Source organism: Pistacia vera, unplaced genomic scaffold, assembly GCF_008641045.1.
Source record: "Pistacia vera cultivar Batoury unplaced genomic scaffold, PisVer_v2 Contig838, whole genome shotgun sequence".
NCBI lineage: Eukaryota > Viridiplantae > Streptophyta > Magnoliopsida > Sapindales > Anacardiaceae > Pistacia > Pistacia vera.
This window is the reverse complement of record NW_022196710.1, coordinates 755,394-773,933: the sequence shown is the minus strand read 5'-3', so window position 1 is coordinate 773,933 and position 18,540 is coordinate 755,394. Positions and strand designations below refer to the sequence as shown.

Sequence of the window (18,540 nt, the reverse complement as noted above, 5' to 3'; positions counted from 1 at the left end):
TAATCTTTGTCTACAATCTGTCCTTCATGTGCCTAGTCTAGCTTGTAATCTCCTCTTTATTAGCAAATTGACTAAGGACTTAAACTATGTGGTTAATTTTTCTTCTTCTCATTGTGAATTTCAAGACCTTCTCTCAGGCAGGATGATTGGCAATGCTAGAGAAGGAGGACTCAACTATTTTGATGCCAAGGATTTTGAGAATAATCAAGCTATAACATCTAGGTGTAATTATGTTTCTATGTCTGGTAATTCAGAAATAATGTTGTGGCATCACCGATTAGGTCACCCTAGTTTCCCTTATTTACAAAGATTGTTTCCGGTGTTATTCAGAAATAAAAATCCAATATTATTTGAGTGTGAAATCTACCAAATTACAAAACATACCAGATCAATGTTTCCAATTAATCAAAACAAGAGTTCAAGGCCATTTTCTATAATTCATAGTGATATTTGGGGACCATCTAGAGTTAAAAATATTGTTTGATCAAAATGGTTTATTACTTTCATTGATGATTACACTAGACTATGTTGGGTTTATCTTATGAAAGAAAAATTTGAAATAGGCAGAGTCTTCAAGAATTTCCATTCCATGGTTAAGAATCAGTTTCACACATATTCAAGTTCTAAGAACAAATAATGGTAGGGAGTACTTCCATTCTAGCCTAGGAAACTATCTGCTCAGACATGGAATAATACACCAAAGTTCTTGTGCAGATATCCACAGCAGAAAAGTATTGTGGAAAGAAAAATAGGTACCTTTTAAAGGTTGCCCGAGCACTTATGTTCACCATGAACCTGCCTAATTATTTGTGGGGGGAGGCAATCCTAACAGCAACTTATTTGGTAAATCGATTGGCTACTAAGATTTTAGAGTTTCGCACTCCTCTCTCCACATTTCTTCAGACATTTCCTGATTTTAGAGCCTTAAACTCTCTGCCTTTGAAAGTCTTTGGATGTACTGCCTTTGTTCATGTTCACTCTCATAACAGAGGCAAGTTAGATCCTAGGGCCATTAAGTGTGTGTTTGTAGGGTACTCTCCCACTCACCAAGGATATAAGTGTTACTGCCTTATAAGGAAGAAATTGTTTGTCTCTAAAGATGTGATTTTTTTTAGCCACAGCCTTGTTTTCCCAAATCCTCTCTTCGGGGGGAGAACTCACAGATTGATAATGAAGATAGTGTTTAGGAAATAACATTTCCGAAAAGTCAAAATCCCACATCCACTATAAGACCTTTGAATCAAAACTCACCTTTAACTCAAATCCAGCCTCTTACTAGTCATAATTCCATCAATCCTAATTCCATCAAAACAGAAAATCTTGAAAACCCTACAGCAGAATAGAATTTTGACACTTTTGACTCAAAAACATATGAAGATAAGGGGAGGTTTGACGAGGCTAAATCAACCAGACCCCAAAGTTTATTCTCGGAAACCTGGTTATCAAGATAGTGAGAATCCTTCTAACGATCGGCATGGCCAGTCATCCTAACAGAAAGAAGTCAATGAATCACAGCCTTCAGGTGAGAAAATTTTGCCTCCTAGTGAGTTTGAGTCAAATGTTGATCTTCCTATAGTTCTTTGGAAAAGGGTTAGGTCTTATACTCTACATCCTATTTCTCATTTTGTGTCTTATGACAATCTATCTACTGATTTTCGAGTGGTTGCTACTAATCTCTCAACCATAGAGGCTCTTAAGTCAATACAAGAAGCATTGGATGATCCTAAATGGAGAGAAATTGTAATGGAAGAGATGAAGGCCCTTGAAAAAAAGGGGACATGAGAATTGGTGAGCTTACCTGAGAGGAAGACTACTGTGGGTTGTAAATGGGTGTTTACATTAAAATATAAGACAGATGGTTCAGTTGAGAGATACAAGACAAGGTTGGTAGCTAAGGGATTCACATAGACCTATGGAGTAGATTACCAGGAAACCTTTGCCCCCATAGCCAAGTTGAAAACTATTCGAGTTCTCCTTTCCCTAGCTGCAAACTTAGACTGGCCCTTGTAACAGCTGGGTGTAAAGTATGTTTTCTTGAATAGTGACCTAGCAGAAAAGGTGTATATGGAGTTGCCACCAGGTTTAGAAGGTAATTAGATATGGAGGAAGGTTTGTAAGCTAAAGAAATCCTTGTATGGCTCAAAATAGTCTCCTAGGACCTAGTTTGAAAAATTTACCAAGGCTATTAGAAGTTATGGGTTCACACAAGGTCAAACGAATCATACTTTGTTTTTCAAGAATAATAGGGGTAAGATTATTGTCTTAATAATATATGTAGATGATATTATTCTTACAGGAAACAATCTAGAAGAAATGGAAATGGTAAAAAAGGTTCTTGCCAAGGAGTTTCAGATAAAGGATCTAGGGCAGTTGAGATATTTTATAGGAATAGAGGTTGCCAGGAGTAAGAAAGGAATCTCTTTAAAAGATACTGGAATGTTAGGGTGTAGGCCTGCTGAGACCCTATTGAGCCAAATGTGAAGTTTGACTAGGACAGTGAAGATACACTAGTTGAAAAAGGCAGGTATCAAAGACTGGTTGGGAGGCTAATATACTTGGCTCATACAAGGCCTGGCATTGCCTACTTTGTAAGTGTGGTAAGCCAACACATGCACAACCCACAGGAGAAGCATTTTGAAGCTGTAAATAGAATCTTAAGGTACCTGAAGATGACACCTGGGAAAGGACTATTTTTTGGGAAAACTAATGAAAGAAAGGTGGAGGCATTCACGGATGCAAACTGGCAGGTTCAATGAGTGATAGAAGGTCAACTTTAGGGTATTGTACCTTCGTTTAGGGAAATTTGATGACTTGGAGAAGCAAGAAGCAAACTGTGGTTGTAAGGAGCAGTGCAAAAGCTGAATTTCGAGCAACGACACAAGGTATGTGTGAGCTAATATGGTTAAAAGGACTCTTGGCAGAACTAAAAATCAATAGTGAAGATCCTATAAGGCTCTACTGTGATAACAAGGCTGCGATTGGAATTGCACATAATCCAATACATCACAATAAAACTAAGCATGTGGAAATTGATAGGCACTTTATTAAAGAGAGGATTGAGGACAAGTTGTTGTGTGTTATCTATCTACCTACTAGCCAACAAACTGCGAACATTCTTACAAAAGGATTGTCTACACAAAGTTTTGACAATCTAGTTTCTATGTTAGGAATGCTAAATATTTTCTCATCAGCTTGAGGAGTGTAGAAGTTCTTGATAAGGATAGTAAGGGTTTTTTAAACTTAGGATTTATCTTAACTTTAGCTATTTGAATAAAAGCTAATCCTAGACCTAAGAGTTATCAGAATATCCTAATAAAGTTTATATAACTAGACTGTTGTAACCTATGCAAGTGTAGAATACAATAATTAAAATTATCATGTGTTTTCTTCCTGATTTCACATGGCAATTAAATAAATTTATTAATTCCCACTCTAGAATAAAACAAGTAATCAAATTGAGTGCATCTACAAAGATAAGCTACTCTTAAGGTGTTTATGGTTTTCATTTATCCAGTTTTACCCCATTTTTTACTTCTAACCTACCATGTTATTCTTTTCCTCATGATCATAGGAAGCAGAGCCCATGATCATAAGGAGAACACATATAAGAAAGCAAAAAAATATCACAAAGAGTTCAAGCCAAATCAGTTACAAGATTAGTTGGTGAGAAGCGTGTATTTGCATCCTTTGTTGCATAAAACCTATCAAGCAGCTTCTTTATGTGATCATGCATTGTCGCATCTGTTCCAATGCCCGCCTGATAACAAAATAATAAATCAATATTACAGCCTTAGAGAGCAATAAAAGAATTAATCTAAAACCAGATCAGTGTACCAATCTGCTCACCTTGTCCATACAACTTAGTAAATCAGCTTCACTTAAAAGAGGCGGTGGTCTAGTGACTCCTGAATCAAGAGTCAATGTTGTTGGGATGAACTGTAACATTGACATATACAGTAAAAAAATTAACTAGTCTTCTAATTTTAAAGTAGATTCAACAAAAAGGCAAATGCTTAACCCAAATGTTCAGAACACCAAGCTTGTTACAGTAAAATGTTGTACTGCACCACAATTAAAAGATGAAATACTCTTGCTAAGTGCATAAAATATATTTAAACATTAAACCCGATGCAGAACCAAGAAGTGCTATTTTAATATATTAGGAAATATCTATTAAATATGATTAAGTTACTTTTTGGTTTTAGTTTATGTTACTTAATTTTAGTTCATCTTATTTGGTAAATTTCATCAGCATGTTATTTGATAAGATTTATCTATATTAGGTTTCTGTTAGATCAAACCAAAAAGGCCTTCAAGTATTTTTTTTTTTTTTTTTTTTTAAATGCTGAAATATGAATGGATAAGAATAATTAAACCTTGGTCTCTATTATCTTTCTCTCTTTTCTTTCCTATCTTTCCTCTCTCTTTAATTTCTTCTCTTTCTATGCCTCCTCTCTTCTCTGCTTTTTTTTTTTTTTCATATTCTATTTTCCTACTTCTAATTGTTTTACCCTTTATCTCTCTATTCTAGTTTCTACCCATTGCCCTTCTATGATCTTTCCTCACTTTTTTCTTTCTCATCTATTTTTTTAACCTTCTTTTATTCAATGTCCTACAACAAATTTGAAGTTACATTATGCCATAATACAGACCAAAAATTTAGCACATTCTATTAGCATACTTACATGCCATATGATTGATAAAATTAAAAGATGATGATAGTGGAAAAGATTCAAGGAAGAAATAAGATTTCGACATTCTTCAAAAGGAGATTGAATGAAAATAAACACAAACAAAGATGGCCATGGACACCATTTTTACTAGCAAACTTAAGCAAATTTTCCTGGTGGGTAACAATGATCTGTAGTCACAAGCTGTATCCCCTTTCCCCTTGTATGACTGTCATCACTATGCTCCTATTCACAATGACAATTGTCCATATATAACAAAACTTTTTTCATACCCCAATGCAAGTTACAAATAAATTTGTAGAACTCTAATCTCAGCAATTTAATCATGTATTTGACAAACTGGATGACCTGTTTTACTACTCAATGAAGCAGTTCAAGGATAAAGTTAACTAAATTGTGACATTTTAAGAGCCAGCTGAAAGGACCCTATAACAGTTAGTCCATAGTAAATCTTGTAAACATAATATCTTATGGATATGAAATAAGAGACAAAACAAAGCTCATCTAAAAGAAACATATTTAAAAAAAGAATTCCAACTGAAAAATTAATTACAGCTCATGTTGCAAAATGATCCATAGCAAATCAGTTGTTAGTTATTAGAAAAAGAAGAGCAAACCTGTTGTCCATGGGCATAAGCCGGGATCATTGAACCTCCCCATGATTCAAAGCGATAAACATCTAAGTAATTTTTCTGATCAAAAAAAAAAGTATTTAAGTCAATTCTCTTATAAAAGAACAAAAATCAAAATGCTTCTCCACAGATAAGAAAAACTTTTTAATGCCAAATGCAACATGGCCACACCCCAACAATCATAGCAAAAATACTGGAATAATCATTTTTGAATAATGTAAAAGGCACTCAAGAAAATTGAGAATGAAAATTTGGAGAGCCCATTGTAGTTGTTTATTCAATTTTCAGTTTGACCATCTTCTGCAACTTCTCATCCATCAAAAGTACAAGGTTCATAGATGATATGACTTCCTGTAAATCAATAATCCAGATGATCACGGATAGTGAATTACAGTTCTGTTTCCAGAGGACGTGTATAGAGAAGAATAGAATTCCACCATGGTACAATATAACTTATTATCTTGTGTTACAATACAACTTTTGAGAGTACCAAGTTTGATATTCCATTGCCATCAGTTTGTGTTACACACAATAACTCAAATGAGCTAATCCTGAATAAATCTTATTTGTCAGCATGATGGAGGTGGAGGAAAATGACCTTCAATTTACCACCTTGACTCACAGCTTAGCACAAACAAATTGATAGATTTGAAGGTATTCAAAACTTTTAACAGTATGATCCCAACTATAACTACGATAATCTCTCTTTGTCTCTGTCCTTGCAGGAGACGATGACTGAACACACGGTAACCACTGTCTCAAATCCTCTCTCAATTCATTGGTAGAAACAATTTGCACAAAGGCCAAAAGAGCTGGGAATTCTTGGATTTCTCATTCAAATTCCTCCTAAGTTCAATACCATTCCTAGAAAAATAAGGTAAAAATTATCCAACTCCTGAAAGAAATGTTATGACTACCAGACAATAAAATTGGAGACAAGAGAACAAAGTGCACAAAGGACTGTCCCAACTGAATTCTCTCCCATTTCCAACTTCAGATTTATATGCGTGCAATAGGATACATTAGATTTCCCGGGGTTTCAACTAGAGCCATTAGAAGCTACACTCAAATGTCAATCATTGTATTTGAATGCTATATTTATTTTTAATGACAACATTCCATAAAAGGGATTCTCTCCAACAAGAATATCTAAAGCCACTCTCCTAATCAAGAGCATTTACAATACTGGCGTCTCCCTTCCCCCTACTGCTAGAGAAAATCTTCCACTTCATAAAATAGATACCCTTCTCTTTTCAAAAACCTTCCCATGAAAATTCCTCATAGATTTTCCAATTTTAGTGCCAAACTTACACAAAACTCTAAACACAGAGGATATAGGCTGTTTTGTTTTTACTAAAAAAACCGTTAGAATTAAAGTAAGCGTATCCCACAATATAAAAAGCACTCTTCCACAGTTCAAGTGTTTTGCATACTTTTTCCACAAGAGAATCCCAAAAGCTTAAAGATCTAGGATTAACCCCAAAAGGTAATACCAAATACTTCATCAGCCAATCTCAAACAGCACAACCAATTCTTTTAGCTAATGACAAAAATTTGCTTCCTAGGGTTTTGACTTTCGATACAAAAATCTCCAAAATATACACCGGGTTGTCCTTTTAGAGCTCATCTCCACGAGACAAGAATATAGTAAAATGCAAAATTTTAATCAATGAAGGATTTCCTAAAATAACCAATTTTCATAGGAAAAAAAAAAAAAAAAAAGAGTTATTAATGGAAAGAAAAAAACTCACAGCTAATATCATTCTCCCGCATGCAGAAAATTGCTCACCAGCAATATCTATTTCAACAATAGTTTCAGCCCCCACAGCTGGCTGTGATACACAAGCCAGAAAATGGCGAACAACCAACTCATACAATCTCTGAGACAAACTGAAAGTTATTAGATATTTGATTAAAATGATAAAAATGAGAAAAAGGTATTTTGTATTAGGACAAAATCTAAGTATCAGGATCAGACAATCAATAACTAATGACGACAGTTTGCTTACATGGTGATCTTGACTCCATCCAGATTCCCCAGCAGAAAATTTTGTTGGGTGAATGGGTGGATGGGCCTTGTCATCATGTCCACCACTACCAGGATTTCTCCACAGACCTGCCTCAGGGTCCAACAAGCGTTGAGCATATGATCCCCACACAGGATGCCCTTGTTGTTCTTGCACAATTGTCTACGTAAAATCAAAATCCTAAATCCTAATTATTTGATCGAAAGAAAATTAAAACAACTCATGTAAAGAATAACAGCCAATAAAGGAGCATATACAACATTACACTAAAGATTCTATAATGTTAAGGGATTACAAGAAACAGAGAGTAAAAAAAAAATTATTGATATGCTGACATTTAATTAAAAATAGAAGAAAAGGTTTGAAAAAAAAAAAGCTTTAACAGGGCTCTAAATAGGTCCAGAGTAAATTAGCCATACTTTGGAAGAAAAATCAACTTAGCATCATTAACTTAGTTAGGAGAAGAACTATTAGGTGAGTACCTCTTCATCCAAATTGGATGGTAAGAACTCATCAAACTGACGGGGGTCCAAAAAGGAGTCAAACTTAATATTGTATGCTGAATTTTTTTTTTTTTTTTTTTTTTTTCCTTTAAAATATATCTACATTCATGTGTGTTTGTGTGTGTATAAACTAGATAAGTAAACAGAGACTTGTATTAGGGACATAAAATCTAGCATATGACAGATAATTTGGGTTCGGGGGTAGGGTATGAAGATAGAACAATGGTGGACCAATAGAGACTAAACCCTTTAGAACAATGGTGGACCAAAGGAGCTTAAACCCTTTCTCCCAATCATTTGTCCATAGGAAAGTTGGAGTTGGGGTAAGGGTGATCCCAAGGAATTACTCTTAATCCTCTAAGATAGTGCTCTACTATAAAATCCTTACAATATCAGGAAAGGGAAGGGGAAAAAAAAAAGCAGCAAACAAAACTGACAGATTTGCTCCCCCATCTTGTCCGAAGGCATGAGTAGAAACTTCCTTTAAGAAATATCACGTTCACACATGAGCACAAAACATGAGGCAAATAATGTTAGAGAATGCTAAGATAAAGGGACTAGAGAGCTCATCTCAGTAACAACAAGATACTTCACATTGATCTTATGATTAGCATTTTCATTGTCAAAGGCACTGACACATCTCGTTGAAAGAATACAGGTCCAAGCAGTTTAAAAACAACTGATATCTGTAAGCAGACATAATTCTTAACAAACTACACATCATACGAAGGTTTCAATCCTCAGTGCTTTAATTATCATTTCAGCAAGAGCAGCACAGCATTAAGATCTTATTCCACACATGGTTGCATATAAATAGAAAATATAGAACTAAATCTTTTGGAATAGGTAGGTACCTAAATAAGATCTGTATATATATTCTCACTATAACTTCTATATTCTCGCTATAACTTCTTCGTAATCCTACCCAATGTTTACAGATACAAGTTTAAATTTATTGTGCCTTCTGCTATAAGAGTGTCAAAGCATTGAGATCTTAGTATACATATGATAGGAACCTGCTCACTAATAGATTATCCAACAACCAAACAGCTCACAAAACACAATCAACTTAAGAAATGAGAGTATATTTATCAAAGGAGAAATACAGAAGCAAAACAATAGGCAAACTTAAGAAGACAAGACTGAAATGAAATAGATGCGTAAAAGTAAAAAGGTTTCTAGCAATTCGAGGTGCTAGAGACCTCCCAAAACTATTCCCAAATAACAACTTTGCAGTAAACATGGTTTCTGTCCAACTAAATACACCTTTTGTCCCCACTCCAATGATTCTCTAGATCCTACCACGTGGCCTAGCATTTCCTAACTAATTCCCACTGCTCGATTGGCATCTGCTGGCCCTTTCTCTTCTTCTTCAAATATCTATGAGCCACCTTGTCCTCAAAGTGGAAAAGAGGGGCCTATTGTAAATCACATCATAGAACTCCCATGTGGCCTCAAAGAGAGGAAAGTCTTTCCATTGAATGAGTACTTCTTTGGAACCATCCAGTAAATTACAGACAGAGAGGACTGTAACTAGTTGTACTTGGAGTTCCAAGTCTTCGGTGAGGAAGGGCAGCAGCGACTGGATGGGAACTAAACTGTGCAAACTTTTCTTAAGTTGAGAGATGTGGAAAACAAGATGAATGCAAGTGGAAGATGGAAGTGCCAATTTATAAGCAACTTGACCAATCTTTTCCAGAACAATAAAAGGGCCTTAGAACCTGGGACTGAGTTTTTCATTCTGCTTCTTGGCCAATGATTTGAACTTGTAAGGTTGTAGTTTGAGAAACACAGAATCACCTGGTTGTAGACTGACATCCCTTCTATGTGAATCTGCATGTTCTTTCAAGTGGCCTTGAGCAACTGTCAAGTTTTGCTTGCGCTCATCAAGGATAGAGTTTCTTTCCAACATCTTGCCGTTGACATCTTCTACTGGTGAGGGATAATCTGTCAGTTTGAGTAGAAGTGGAGGGTCACGGCCATACAAAACCTTAAATGGAGTCATCTTTGTGGAGCTATGGTAGGTGGTATTATACCAAAATTCTGCCCAAGACAGGCAGCAAGGCCACTGCCTTGGTTGGGAACTACAGAAGCATCTCAAATAGGTTTTCAGGCACCTATTAACCACCTCCATTTGGCCAACAGTTTGAGGGTGATAAGCTGAGCTAAACTGCAAAGTGGTGCCTGCAGCCTTAAAGATCTCTTGCCAAAACTAGTTCATGAAAACCCTATCGCTATCGGTCACTATGGATTGAGGGAATCCATGGAGCTTGACACTTTCCTTCACACTGAAGCTACATCCTTGGCAGTGTAAGGGTGGGATAACATGATGAAGTGGCTGAACTTTGTAAGCCCATCAACCACAACTAAGATGGTGTCATGGCCCTTAGCTCTTGGTAGACCCCTAATGAAGTCCATGGTTAAGTCTTCAAATACTTGGGTAGGGATAGGTAATGGTTGGAGGAGGCCAACAGGTTTTAACGATGAGTGTTTATTAAGTTGGCAAGTGGTACAAGCTTTAACAAAAATCTGGACTTCCTTTTTGATGCCCTCCCAAAAGGCCACATTAGAAACCTTTTTATAAGTCCTAAAGAACCCTGAATGCCCTCCATAAAGACTGCAATAAAATTCCTCTAGAAGTTTGGAGATAAACTGAGAAGCTTTAGGTAGAACCAACCTATTTTTGTATAACAAGCACCCATGACGAAGTTTATAGTGTAGTTTGCTGTCAAGAATCAACAACACATCCTGGATGATGAGTTGCAGTTTGGGGCCTTGTTGAGCTTCAGCAACCAGGTCATCATAATCTGAAAAGTGCACCACTAACATAGCATCCAAGGCTGTTATATCTTCTCTTCTGGATAATGCATCAGTTACCCGATTAGTACTTCCACGGTAGTAATGGATTTCAAAGGAATAACCCATTAGTTTTGCAATCCATTTCTGCTGTTCAGGAGTTTTAACCCTCTGGTCTGTGAGAAATTAAAGACTCCTTTGATTGGTTTTGATAACAAACTTCCTTCCCAAAAGGTAGTGACTCCAGTTGTGTACTGCAAAGACTATAGCCATGAGTTCCCTTTCGTACACCAATTAAAGCCTTGCTTATGAAAGCAATAGATCTAGATTGTTGGACCAAAACAGCCCCTATGCCATAGCCAGAGGCATCAGTTTGAACTTCGAAGGAATCATTAAAGTTTGGGGCTGCCAAAACAGGGACTGTAGTCATGGCTGTCTTAAGCATTTCAAAAGCTTGTTGTGCTTCTTCATTCCACCCGAAGGACTTTTTCAGCAGTTGAGACAAGGGTTGAGCAATAGTTCCATAATCCTTTACAAAACAACGATAGTATCCTGTAAGACCCAAAAAACCCCTCAAATTGTTCACACTATCGGGGACATGCCAAGATACCATTGATTCCACCTTCTGTGGATCAGCTTCCACTCCTTTTTCCGACATTTGGTGCCCTAAATACTCTAGTTTCCGTTGGCCAAAGAGGCACTTTTCCTGGTTTACCACCAACACATTTTCCAATAGAACTTTGAATACTTGGCTGAGGTGAACTAAATAGGAGTCTAAATCTAGGCTAAAGATCAGAATATCATCAAAAAAGACTAACACAAATTTTCTTAGGAAAGGTTTGAAAATTGTGTTCAAGGATTGGAAGGTTGATGGTGCATTGGTCGAGCTAAATGACATAACCAAGAACTCATAATGGCCCTCATGAGTTCTAAATGCGGTTTTTGAGACATCCTCTTCCTTTACTCGAATCTAGTGATAACCAAATTTTAAATCCAACTTGGAGAAAATGGTGGCCCCTACCAATTCATCTAGTAACTCCTCAATTGTGGGTATGGGAAATTTATCAAGAATAGTGATATTGTTAAGTGCCCTATAATCAACGCAAAATCTCCAACTCTCATCTTTCTTCCTAACCAACAAAACTGGACTAGCAAAAGGACTAGTACTGGGCTGGATAATTCCAGCCACCAACGTCTCACCCACCAATTTCTCACTTTCATTCTTTCAGAAATACGAATACCTTTATGGTCTTATATTTGGAGGTTGGGTTCCCTATCGGAGGACTATTGCATGATCACTTTGCCTTTGAGGTGGTAATCTAATAGGCTGATCAAATAGGTGCTTATATTCATTCAACACTTTTGCCACCTTAAAATCCATTGGCTCACCCTCCTGCTCTGGTTTACACTCTATGGAACAAAATTCTACCAAATACCAAGCCCTCGCAGTTTGTATCGATTGCAACATAGCCTGGAGAGACACCACTGTCTTAACTAAAGTGGGATCTCCCTATATTACCACCCTTTTTCCCTCCACCTCAAATTTCATCGTCAAATTCCTCCAATTGGCACAAACATCTCCCGAGGAACTCAACCAAGTAATTCCTAAAACTACATCAACTCCCCCTAGATCAAATGGGAAAAATTCTTGATTAATTTTGACCCCCATATCTCTAATTGAACACCCTTACAGACTCATTTTCCCCTCACAGTAACATCATTTCCCACCATCACACCGAACGACCTACCCTGGTCTACCTCCAATCTCATCTTGTGCACTAATTTGTGCGAAATGAAATTTTGGGTTACCCCACTATCCACCAACACAATCACCGATCCCACCCCAATTCTCCCTTTAACTTTCAAAGTTTTGTTGGAAGAAATCCCCAAAATTGAATTCATAGACAATTCTAAGGAGTTACCTTCCACATTTGGCTCCTCCTCTAGGTCTGGATTGGTCACTTCTTTCTCTGGTTCATCATCATCATCCATTGCTAAAAGTATTTGTAGCGATTTACTCCGGCACTTGTGATTTGGGCCAAATTTCTCGATACATCGCAAACACAAACCTCTCTCTCTTAAACTATAATTCCAACTCAAATAATCGACGGAAATTATCGCCCCTATAACTCGATGCGTCGGCTCTGTCAATTTCTCTCTTCTGTCAAACGAGGGATTTGGCAAAGAAGGAGTTTGTTCTGGATTCTTCACCGTATTGGGCCACCAACCTGGGCACACAATTTCTAGGCTAAGAGTTACCCTTGAGTAACTTTCCACTCGCCCACCTTGAGCCTTATTGAACCTGAGCTTTGCCTTATCAATAACCCAATTCCTCTCCTCAATCCTATGGGCCTGCTCCATAATTTCAAACAGGTTGTTAGGCTTTGTTAACTGCAATTCAACCCAAATTTCCTCCTTAAGCCCATTAGTAAAAATCCCTATGAGTAACCCCTCTCCTATCTCACGCAAAGGAGTAGCATGTGCCTCAAACTGCTCCCAGAATTCCGTCACAGTGGTTGTTTGTTTCAAAGCCACTAGCGCATCATAAGCAAACCCCTGTAAAGACAACTGGAATCTGGTGATTAAGGCCAACTTAAAAGCCCTCCAAGATTGGATTGGTGATCAGAATTCAACCCATTGGTACCAATTTAGCGCCTTTCCCTTCATACACACGACAGCCGTTTCTACCATCTTTGCTTCTTCATACCGATTGATACTAAAATATCGATCTGCCCTAAAGGTCCATCCATAAGGGTCGTCTCCACTGAAAATTGGTAACTCAAGTTTTTTTATCCTCCTTCCCTGTATCGTTAATCATAGATCGATCTGTCTCCTCACTGTCGTTATTGTTGGTATTCTCCAATGACATTGATTTCTCCTTCTCACGACTTCGTCTCTCATCCCTTTCTTCTTTCAACCGCATTAACTCTCGCAATTCTATCAAATATTCCTTAACACTACCCAAATTTTCCTTCACCGTACTCAAATCTTCTTTAACCGTACTCATTTTTTTTTATAAGCTTTCCATTCTATTCTCCATTTTCGTTTTTACCATTCCCCAACCTTGGCTCTAATACCAATTTGATAAGAATCTACTCACTAACAGATTATCCAACAACCAAACAGCTCACAAAACACAATCAGCCTTAAGAAATAGAGAGTATATTGATCAAAAGAGAAATACAAAAGCAAAACAGTAGGCAAACTTAGGAAAAAAAGACTGAAATGAAATGGAAGCGTAAAAGTAAAAAGGTTTCTAGCAATTCGAGGTGCTAGAGGCCTCCCAAAACTATTCCCAAAGAACAACTTCGCACTAAACATGGTTTTTGGCTAACTAAATACACATTTTGTTCCCACTCTAATGATTCTCTAGATCCTGCCACGTGGCCTAGCATTTCCTAACTAATTCCCACTGCTAGATTGGCATCTACTGGCCCTTTCTCTTCTTCTTCAAATATCAATGAGTGATTGGAGGTCTATCAACATATGGTTGCATATATATAGAAAATAAATAAATAAATCTTTTGGTATACACAGTGGTCTCCAAAAAATCTTAAACAATCTATTTGTACAAATTTTCTTTGCATTACGACTCACTGCTAGCACATACAAGTTTTTTTCATCTTAATCCTTTCTTTTCCATTTTCTTTATGTTTTAACAAAAAAATTAAGTTTGATTCTATTAACTAGTAATTAACTAACACCAATGTTTATTTCCCTCAATTCATTACAGTCCAATTTATGATATAATATTATAAGATAATAATCAGAAGCAGAAACATGCAATATGCTAAAAACAGGAGATAGAGTTACCAACATGCAAATCAGTCCTACTAGAAAAGCTGTCCGTCTCTGTACGAGGATAGCTGATAAAACCAGCTTGATATAAATCTTCGGCCACCTATAAACAATGAAAATTTATACAGAAAATGAAAAGGTGTGTTTCAAGCGTAAGACATAAAATCAATATCCAATGCAAAAACCAACTGAAAACAAAGTTATACAGAGCATAAAAAGAGAGAGTAAATTCCATGACTGTAAGAAACATACAAACTTTTGCAGGCATAAGGAGAGCCCTCTATAATAATTTTATTTGTATACAGTACAGCTCTTTAATTGCTTTCGCACATATGTCTCTTTAGGCTCTAAAGAAAGGGGGAACAAGAAGCACAAGGAAAGAACTATGACAGAGGGAACTATCTGTCATAAAGCCTAAAATAAAGACTACATATTCCCAACTCTGATTGCTAAAATAAGAAGACTTGAACAGGTCTGATAATGGATATTTTTCTTTACAATACATAGGATAGACATTGCAGAAGAAAAACTGTATACACATGTTTTTATGGATTTTCCTTAAAACGTAAGTGAAAATTTTTGTACTCCACTTTTACTACTGAACTAAAGCACATATCAAATTTCACAACCCACTAAAAAAGAACATGGCACTTCAATTTTTAAGTTCGATGCTATCAACAGCTTCATTTTTTATTTTTCCAGCACAACTTCAAAGCATTTAAAAGTGCAAATTATTGGGTTAATCATGAGACACATTTAGATAGGACCAACTCTAAAGAAATAGCAGAGTGATCAAACACAAGCACAAATATTATGAGATAAACATTGAGTCCCACCTTCATGGTATGTTCAGAACTCATCCGAAAGTATCGCGAAGCACGTTTCTCTAGTTCAATGGTACTCAAAGGGTATGGAGGATACTTCAACTTCTCCTGTTGTCTAACCTTTGTGACCTAAAAGACAGCTAGAAGTATAAGTGTTAGATATTAGGGCAAAATATACCTCTAATTTACATTATTCTCAACAATGAGATCTCAAGATGACTAACAGTTGCAGTAGGCTCCTGAACACACATTTCATAAATTATGACTGCACTAGTATAATCAAATAAATGTCCACGCCTGCAAAGTTAAAATATCATTAGCTCTTATCCCTATGACTACTAGAACCAAAAAGGAAGAACGAAATGCACGAATAATTCAGAGTTTACATCCAACTGAAAGAAGCAGTGCCTTCATCTGATCTGTGAGAACAGTTGATTATCCAAAACTCTTCCGGTTCATGTGATTGTATCTCCCAATAGCGTTCCACAACAAAGCCAAGTGTTGGAAACTGCAGTAAACGAGATATAACGAAAATGAAAACTTCATAAACACTGCAACTGATGCTACAAAGAGCAGATCCTTAAGTTGTATGTACTTTAATGTGGTCAGCTATCTTACCTGGCAAGGACCATAACTTAGAACAAGATTTCTGTCACCAGTAGCTGAATCAATATGAAACTTATCTTTCAAAAGCATAGTCTGAAACCTGGTAAAAGAAGCACCAATCCGGAGATCGATTTCCTGCAAAACTTCAAAACTTATTATATTCCTTTTCACAAGAAAGAAATATATATACAAATAGATAAAAATATATACATAAATACATGAACAGTGATAGTAGTCTAACATTCAACCTTTAAATTAACAACTGACTGCAGAAGAAATCCATGAGGAGGAACCTAAAGGGTAAAAATTAATAAATAAATGTTTACATGCATGCATATATTGAAATTTTATTTTTAATTTGTTCAATGCATCAACTTCCACTTGGCGTAGAACTTTTTCATGGTCTAGTTTGAAAATTATAAAAAAACTTCTTCGTGTATGAGTAAAGGAACTCACTTGCCTAGCATCCACAGCATCAGAAAACCACTCATTAGGATCAACAAGATTCTGCACTGCCTGATGGATTTCCCTGGAATTTACAAAACCAAAAATCATAAAAATCTGAACTTAGAAACAATCCAGAAGTGGTGACAAAGAAGTTCGGCCTTAAAAACCTGTCAATCAATGCAGAGAACCGAGCCCTTCGTATAACAAGATGAGAATTCACCGCTCTACAAACATCAATCACCTCAAATGCTATGTTTTCTCCTTCTCTATCACAATCAAGCCATAAAACTAGCCACTGACACCTCCTTGCTTCCTCCTCCAATGTCCTCTTGATATCCTTCTTCTCCTATATTATCAAAACAATTTCAATAAGCCTCAATAGACCTATATTTAAGATAGCATCTAAAGCAAATAACTGAACTAGAAAAGCTCATATCCTGACGTTAACAAAATAGAGGCAGACTAAGGTGTTCTTTTAGTTCCAAAATATGCCAATAAAATTTGATAAAACCAAACCAAGTTTTTGATGAATTTCAAAAAATTCTAGTGAGGTTTTAAATGAAGTTGAAAATTTTCTACTAATCTCCCAAAAAGTTTGGTGTCATTACAAATAATCTACAATAGTTTTGAGGAGAGTTATTTTGCACATACAAACTCATCTACACAAATTGTTGTAATGTTGCTAGGTGAATAATATGTCATTCATTTTCATTTCTTTAATTTATTCTTAATCTTCACTCATCCAATCACTTAAGCTGCAACAATTTTTATGCAAGACTTTGTATGAATTCTTTGCATGCATAGTAGTATTATTGAAGAATAGGTAACATTATGAATATGGTTTTTTGTAAAAGAAAAATAAAAAAATAAAAAAAAAAATTGAAACAGGAATTGAAACAGGAAATTCGATTTTATGTTTCCCAGATGGTGAGAGGCTCTCCTAATATCATTCTTGAAAACAGTAGTATTCGAAACTGAAAAACAAAAAAAAAAAAAAAAAAAAAAAAAAAAAAAAAAAAAAAAAAAAGGTAGAATATTTCAAAAATGAAAAAATATATATATACACACTATTAATTACCATAATACCTTAGTAATATTTTTGAGAATTTTTTAAAATAAAATTAAAAATTAAAATATATGTATATATAGCTGAAAAATCATCATCTGTTTTCAAGAAATAAATGTCTTAAAATGACGGTTTTCCTATCTCCTGCACAAAAATTTAAAATTTATTTTTCATTTTCCACAAACATTTTCTGAAAATCAATGGCAGCATGCCTTTTTCTAATTTTAATATTCCCATTCATAAAGCAACAAAAAAAATCCCCCAAACAAAAATAAATAAATAAATAAATTCGAAACACCCTTTTAAATCTCATCATAATCACAAACCTCTTCTTCTCATATTTTTCTAAAATTCATCAAAACCGCTCCCAAATTTCATTGCAATTTCCAAAAGAACCACTGCTTTTCTCCCGAATCAGGCCAAAACTTCAGGGCATACATGTAATTAACCTAAAACTCAGGAGTATTCATTTTACCTCAATTAATAAAATTACAAAAAAGCATGTACCTCGGGGACAAATTTCCGAACGGGCGCTTCGTAGAGATCAGCGGGGTCACAAGAGTGCCACTTACGGTAACGATCCTCGAACTCAAGCTCCATAAGGTGTCCAGTAACGGAGGTCATGAGCATGTGACAGGATTGTCCACGAATCGCGTAATTGAACTCGAATATCTTGTTGTAGCGCGACCGTCCCTCGCGCACTCTAAGGCCCTGGTTTCGCGAGAGGATTCCGGCCACCGACTTCGCCACTGAAGGCTTCTCCGCCACGTTGAGGACGTTGATTGTACGGCCTACGCCGGACATGGCGAAGAGCGGGAAGTGGAGAAAGGTTGGTTTTGTTTGGCTGTGATCAAAATTGGGGGTTTTGTGATTTTGATCGAGGGATTTTCCCGCCCAGCCAGAGTATGGTCTAATGTGGAGATTTCAAATGACTAAAATGACCTTCATGCTATATGTTTTGTTGTTTTATGCATTTTGGCATGCTTATCTATGAACTTTTACTTTGTAATATGAGGAAATTTAACTGGATAGACCTCCCAAGTTTGCATTTAAGAAAAAATTTTGCATTTTTTGTTAACTTTGAAAAACTGACGTAGCACACTTAAGAATAACTAAACATGCGAAAAAAAGGGTTAGAGTGAAATGATTG

At 36.1% G+C, this 18,540-nt stretch overlaps 1 protein-coding gene across 1 annotated transcript; it reads right to left on the bottom strand.

The window, feature by feature from the left end:
- Positions 1-3,634: 3,634 nt before the first annotated feature.
- Positions 3,635-18,292, bottom strand: LOC116118126 (DNA topoisomerase 3-alpha). The gene is made up of 13 exons (XM_031404094.1): positions 17,898-18,292; positions 16,492-16,670; positions 16,334-16,406; positions 15,890-16,012; positions 15,658-15,779; positions 15,496-15,568; positions 15,284-15,400; positions 14,467-14,550; positions 7,333-7,512; positions 7,075-7,203; positions 5,309-5,383; positions 3,847-3,936; positions 3,635-3,757 (listed from the first exon to the last, which is right to left on the bottom strand). Exons 1-13 carry the CDS (start codon positions 18,192-18,194, stop codon positions 3,635-3,637), a joined length of 1,665 nt encoding a protein of 554 aa, XP_031259954.1. The 5' UTR covers positions 18,195-18,292.
- Positions 18,293-18,540: the final 248 nt, after the last annotated feature.

Coding starts and splice junctions, on each gene's coding strand:
- LOC116118126 (XM_031404094.1), bottom strand. CDS start 18,194: ATGTCCGGCGTAGGCCGTACAATCAACGTCCTCAACGTGGCGGAGAAG. Junction 15,780..15,889: donor TAAGTTATGGTCCTTGCCAG/GTAAGATAGCTG, acceptor CGTTTACTGCAG/TTTCCAACACTTGGCTTTGT. Junction 7,513..14,466: donor CTAGTAGGACTGATTTGCAT/GTTGGTAACTCT, acceptor GATTTTACGTAG/ACAATTGTGCAAGAACAACA.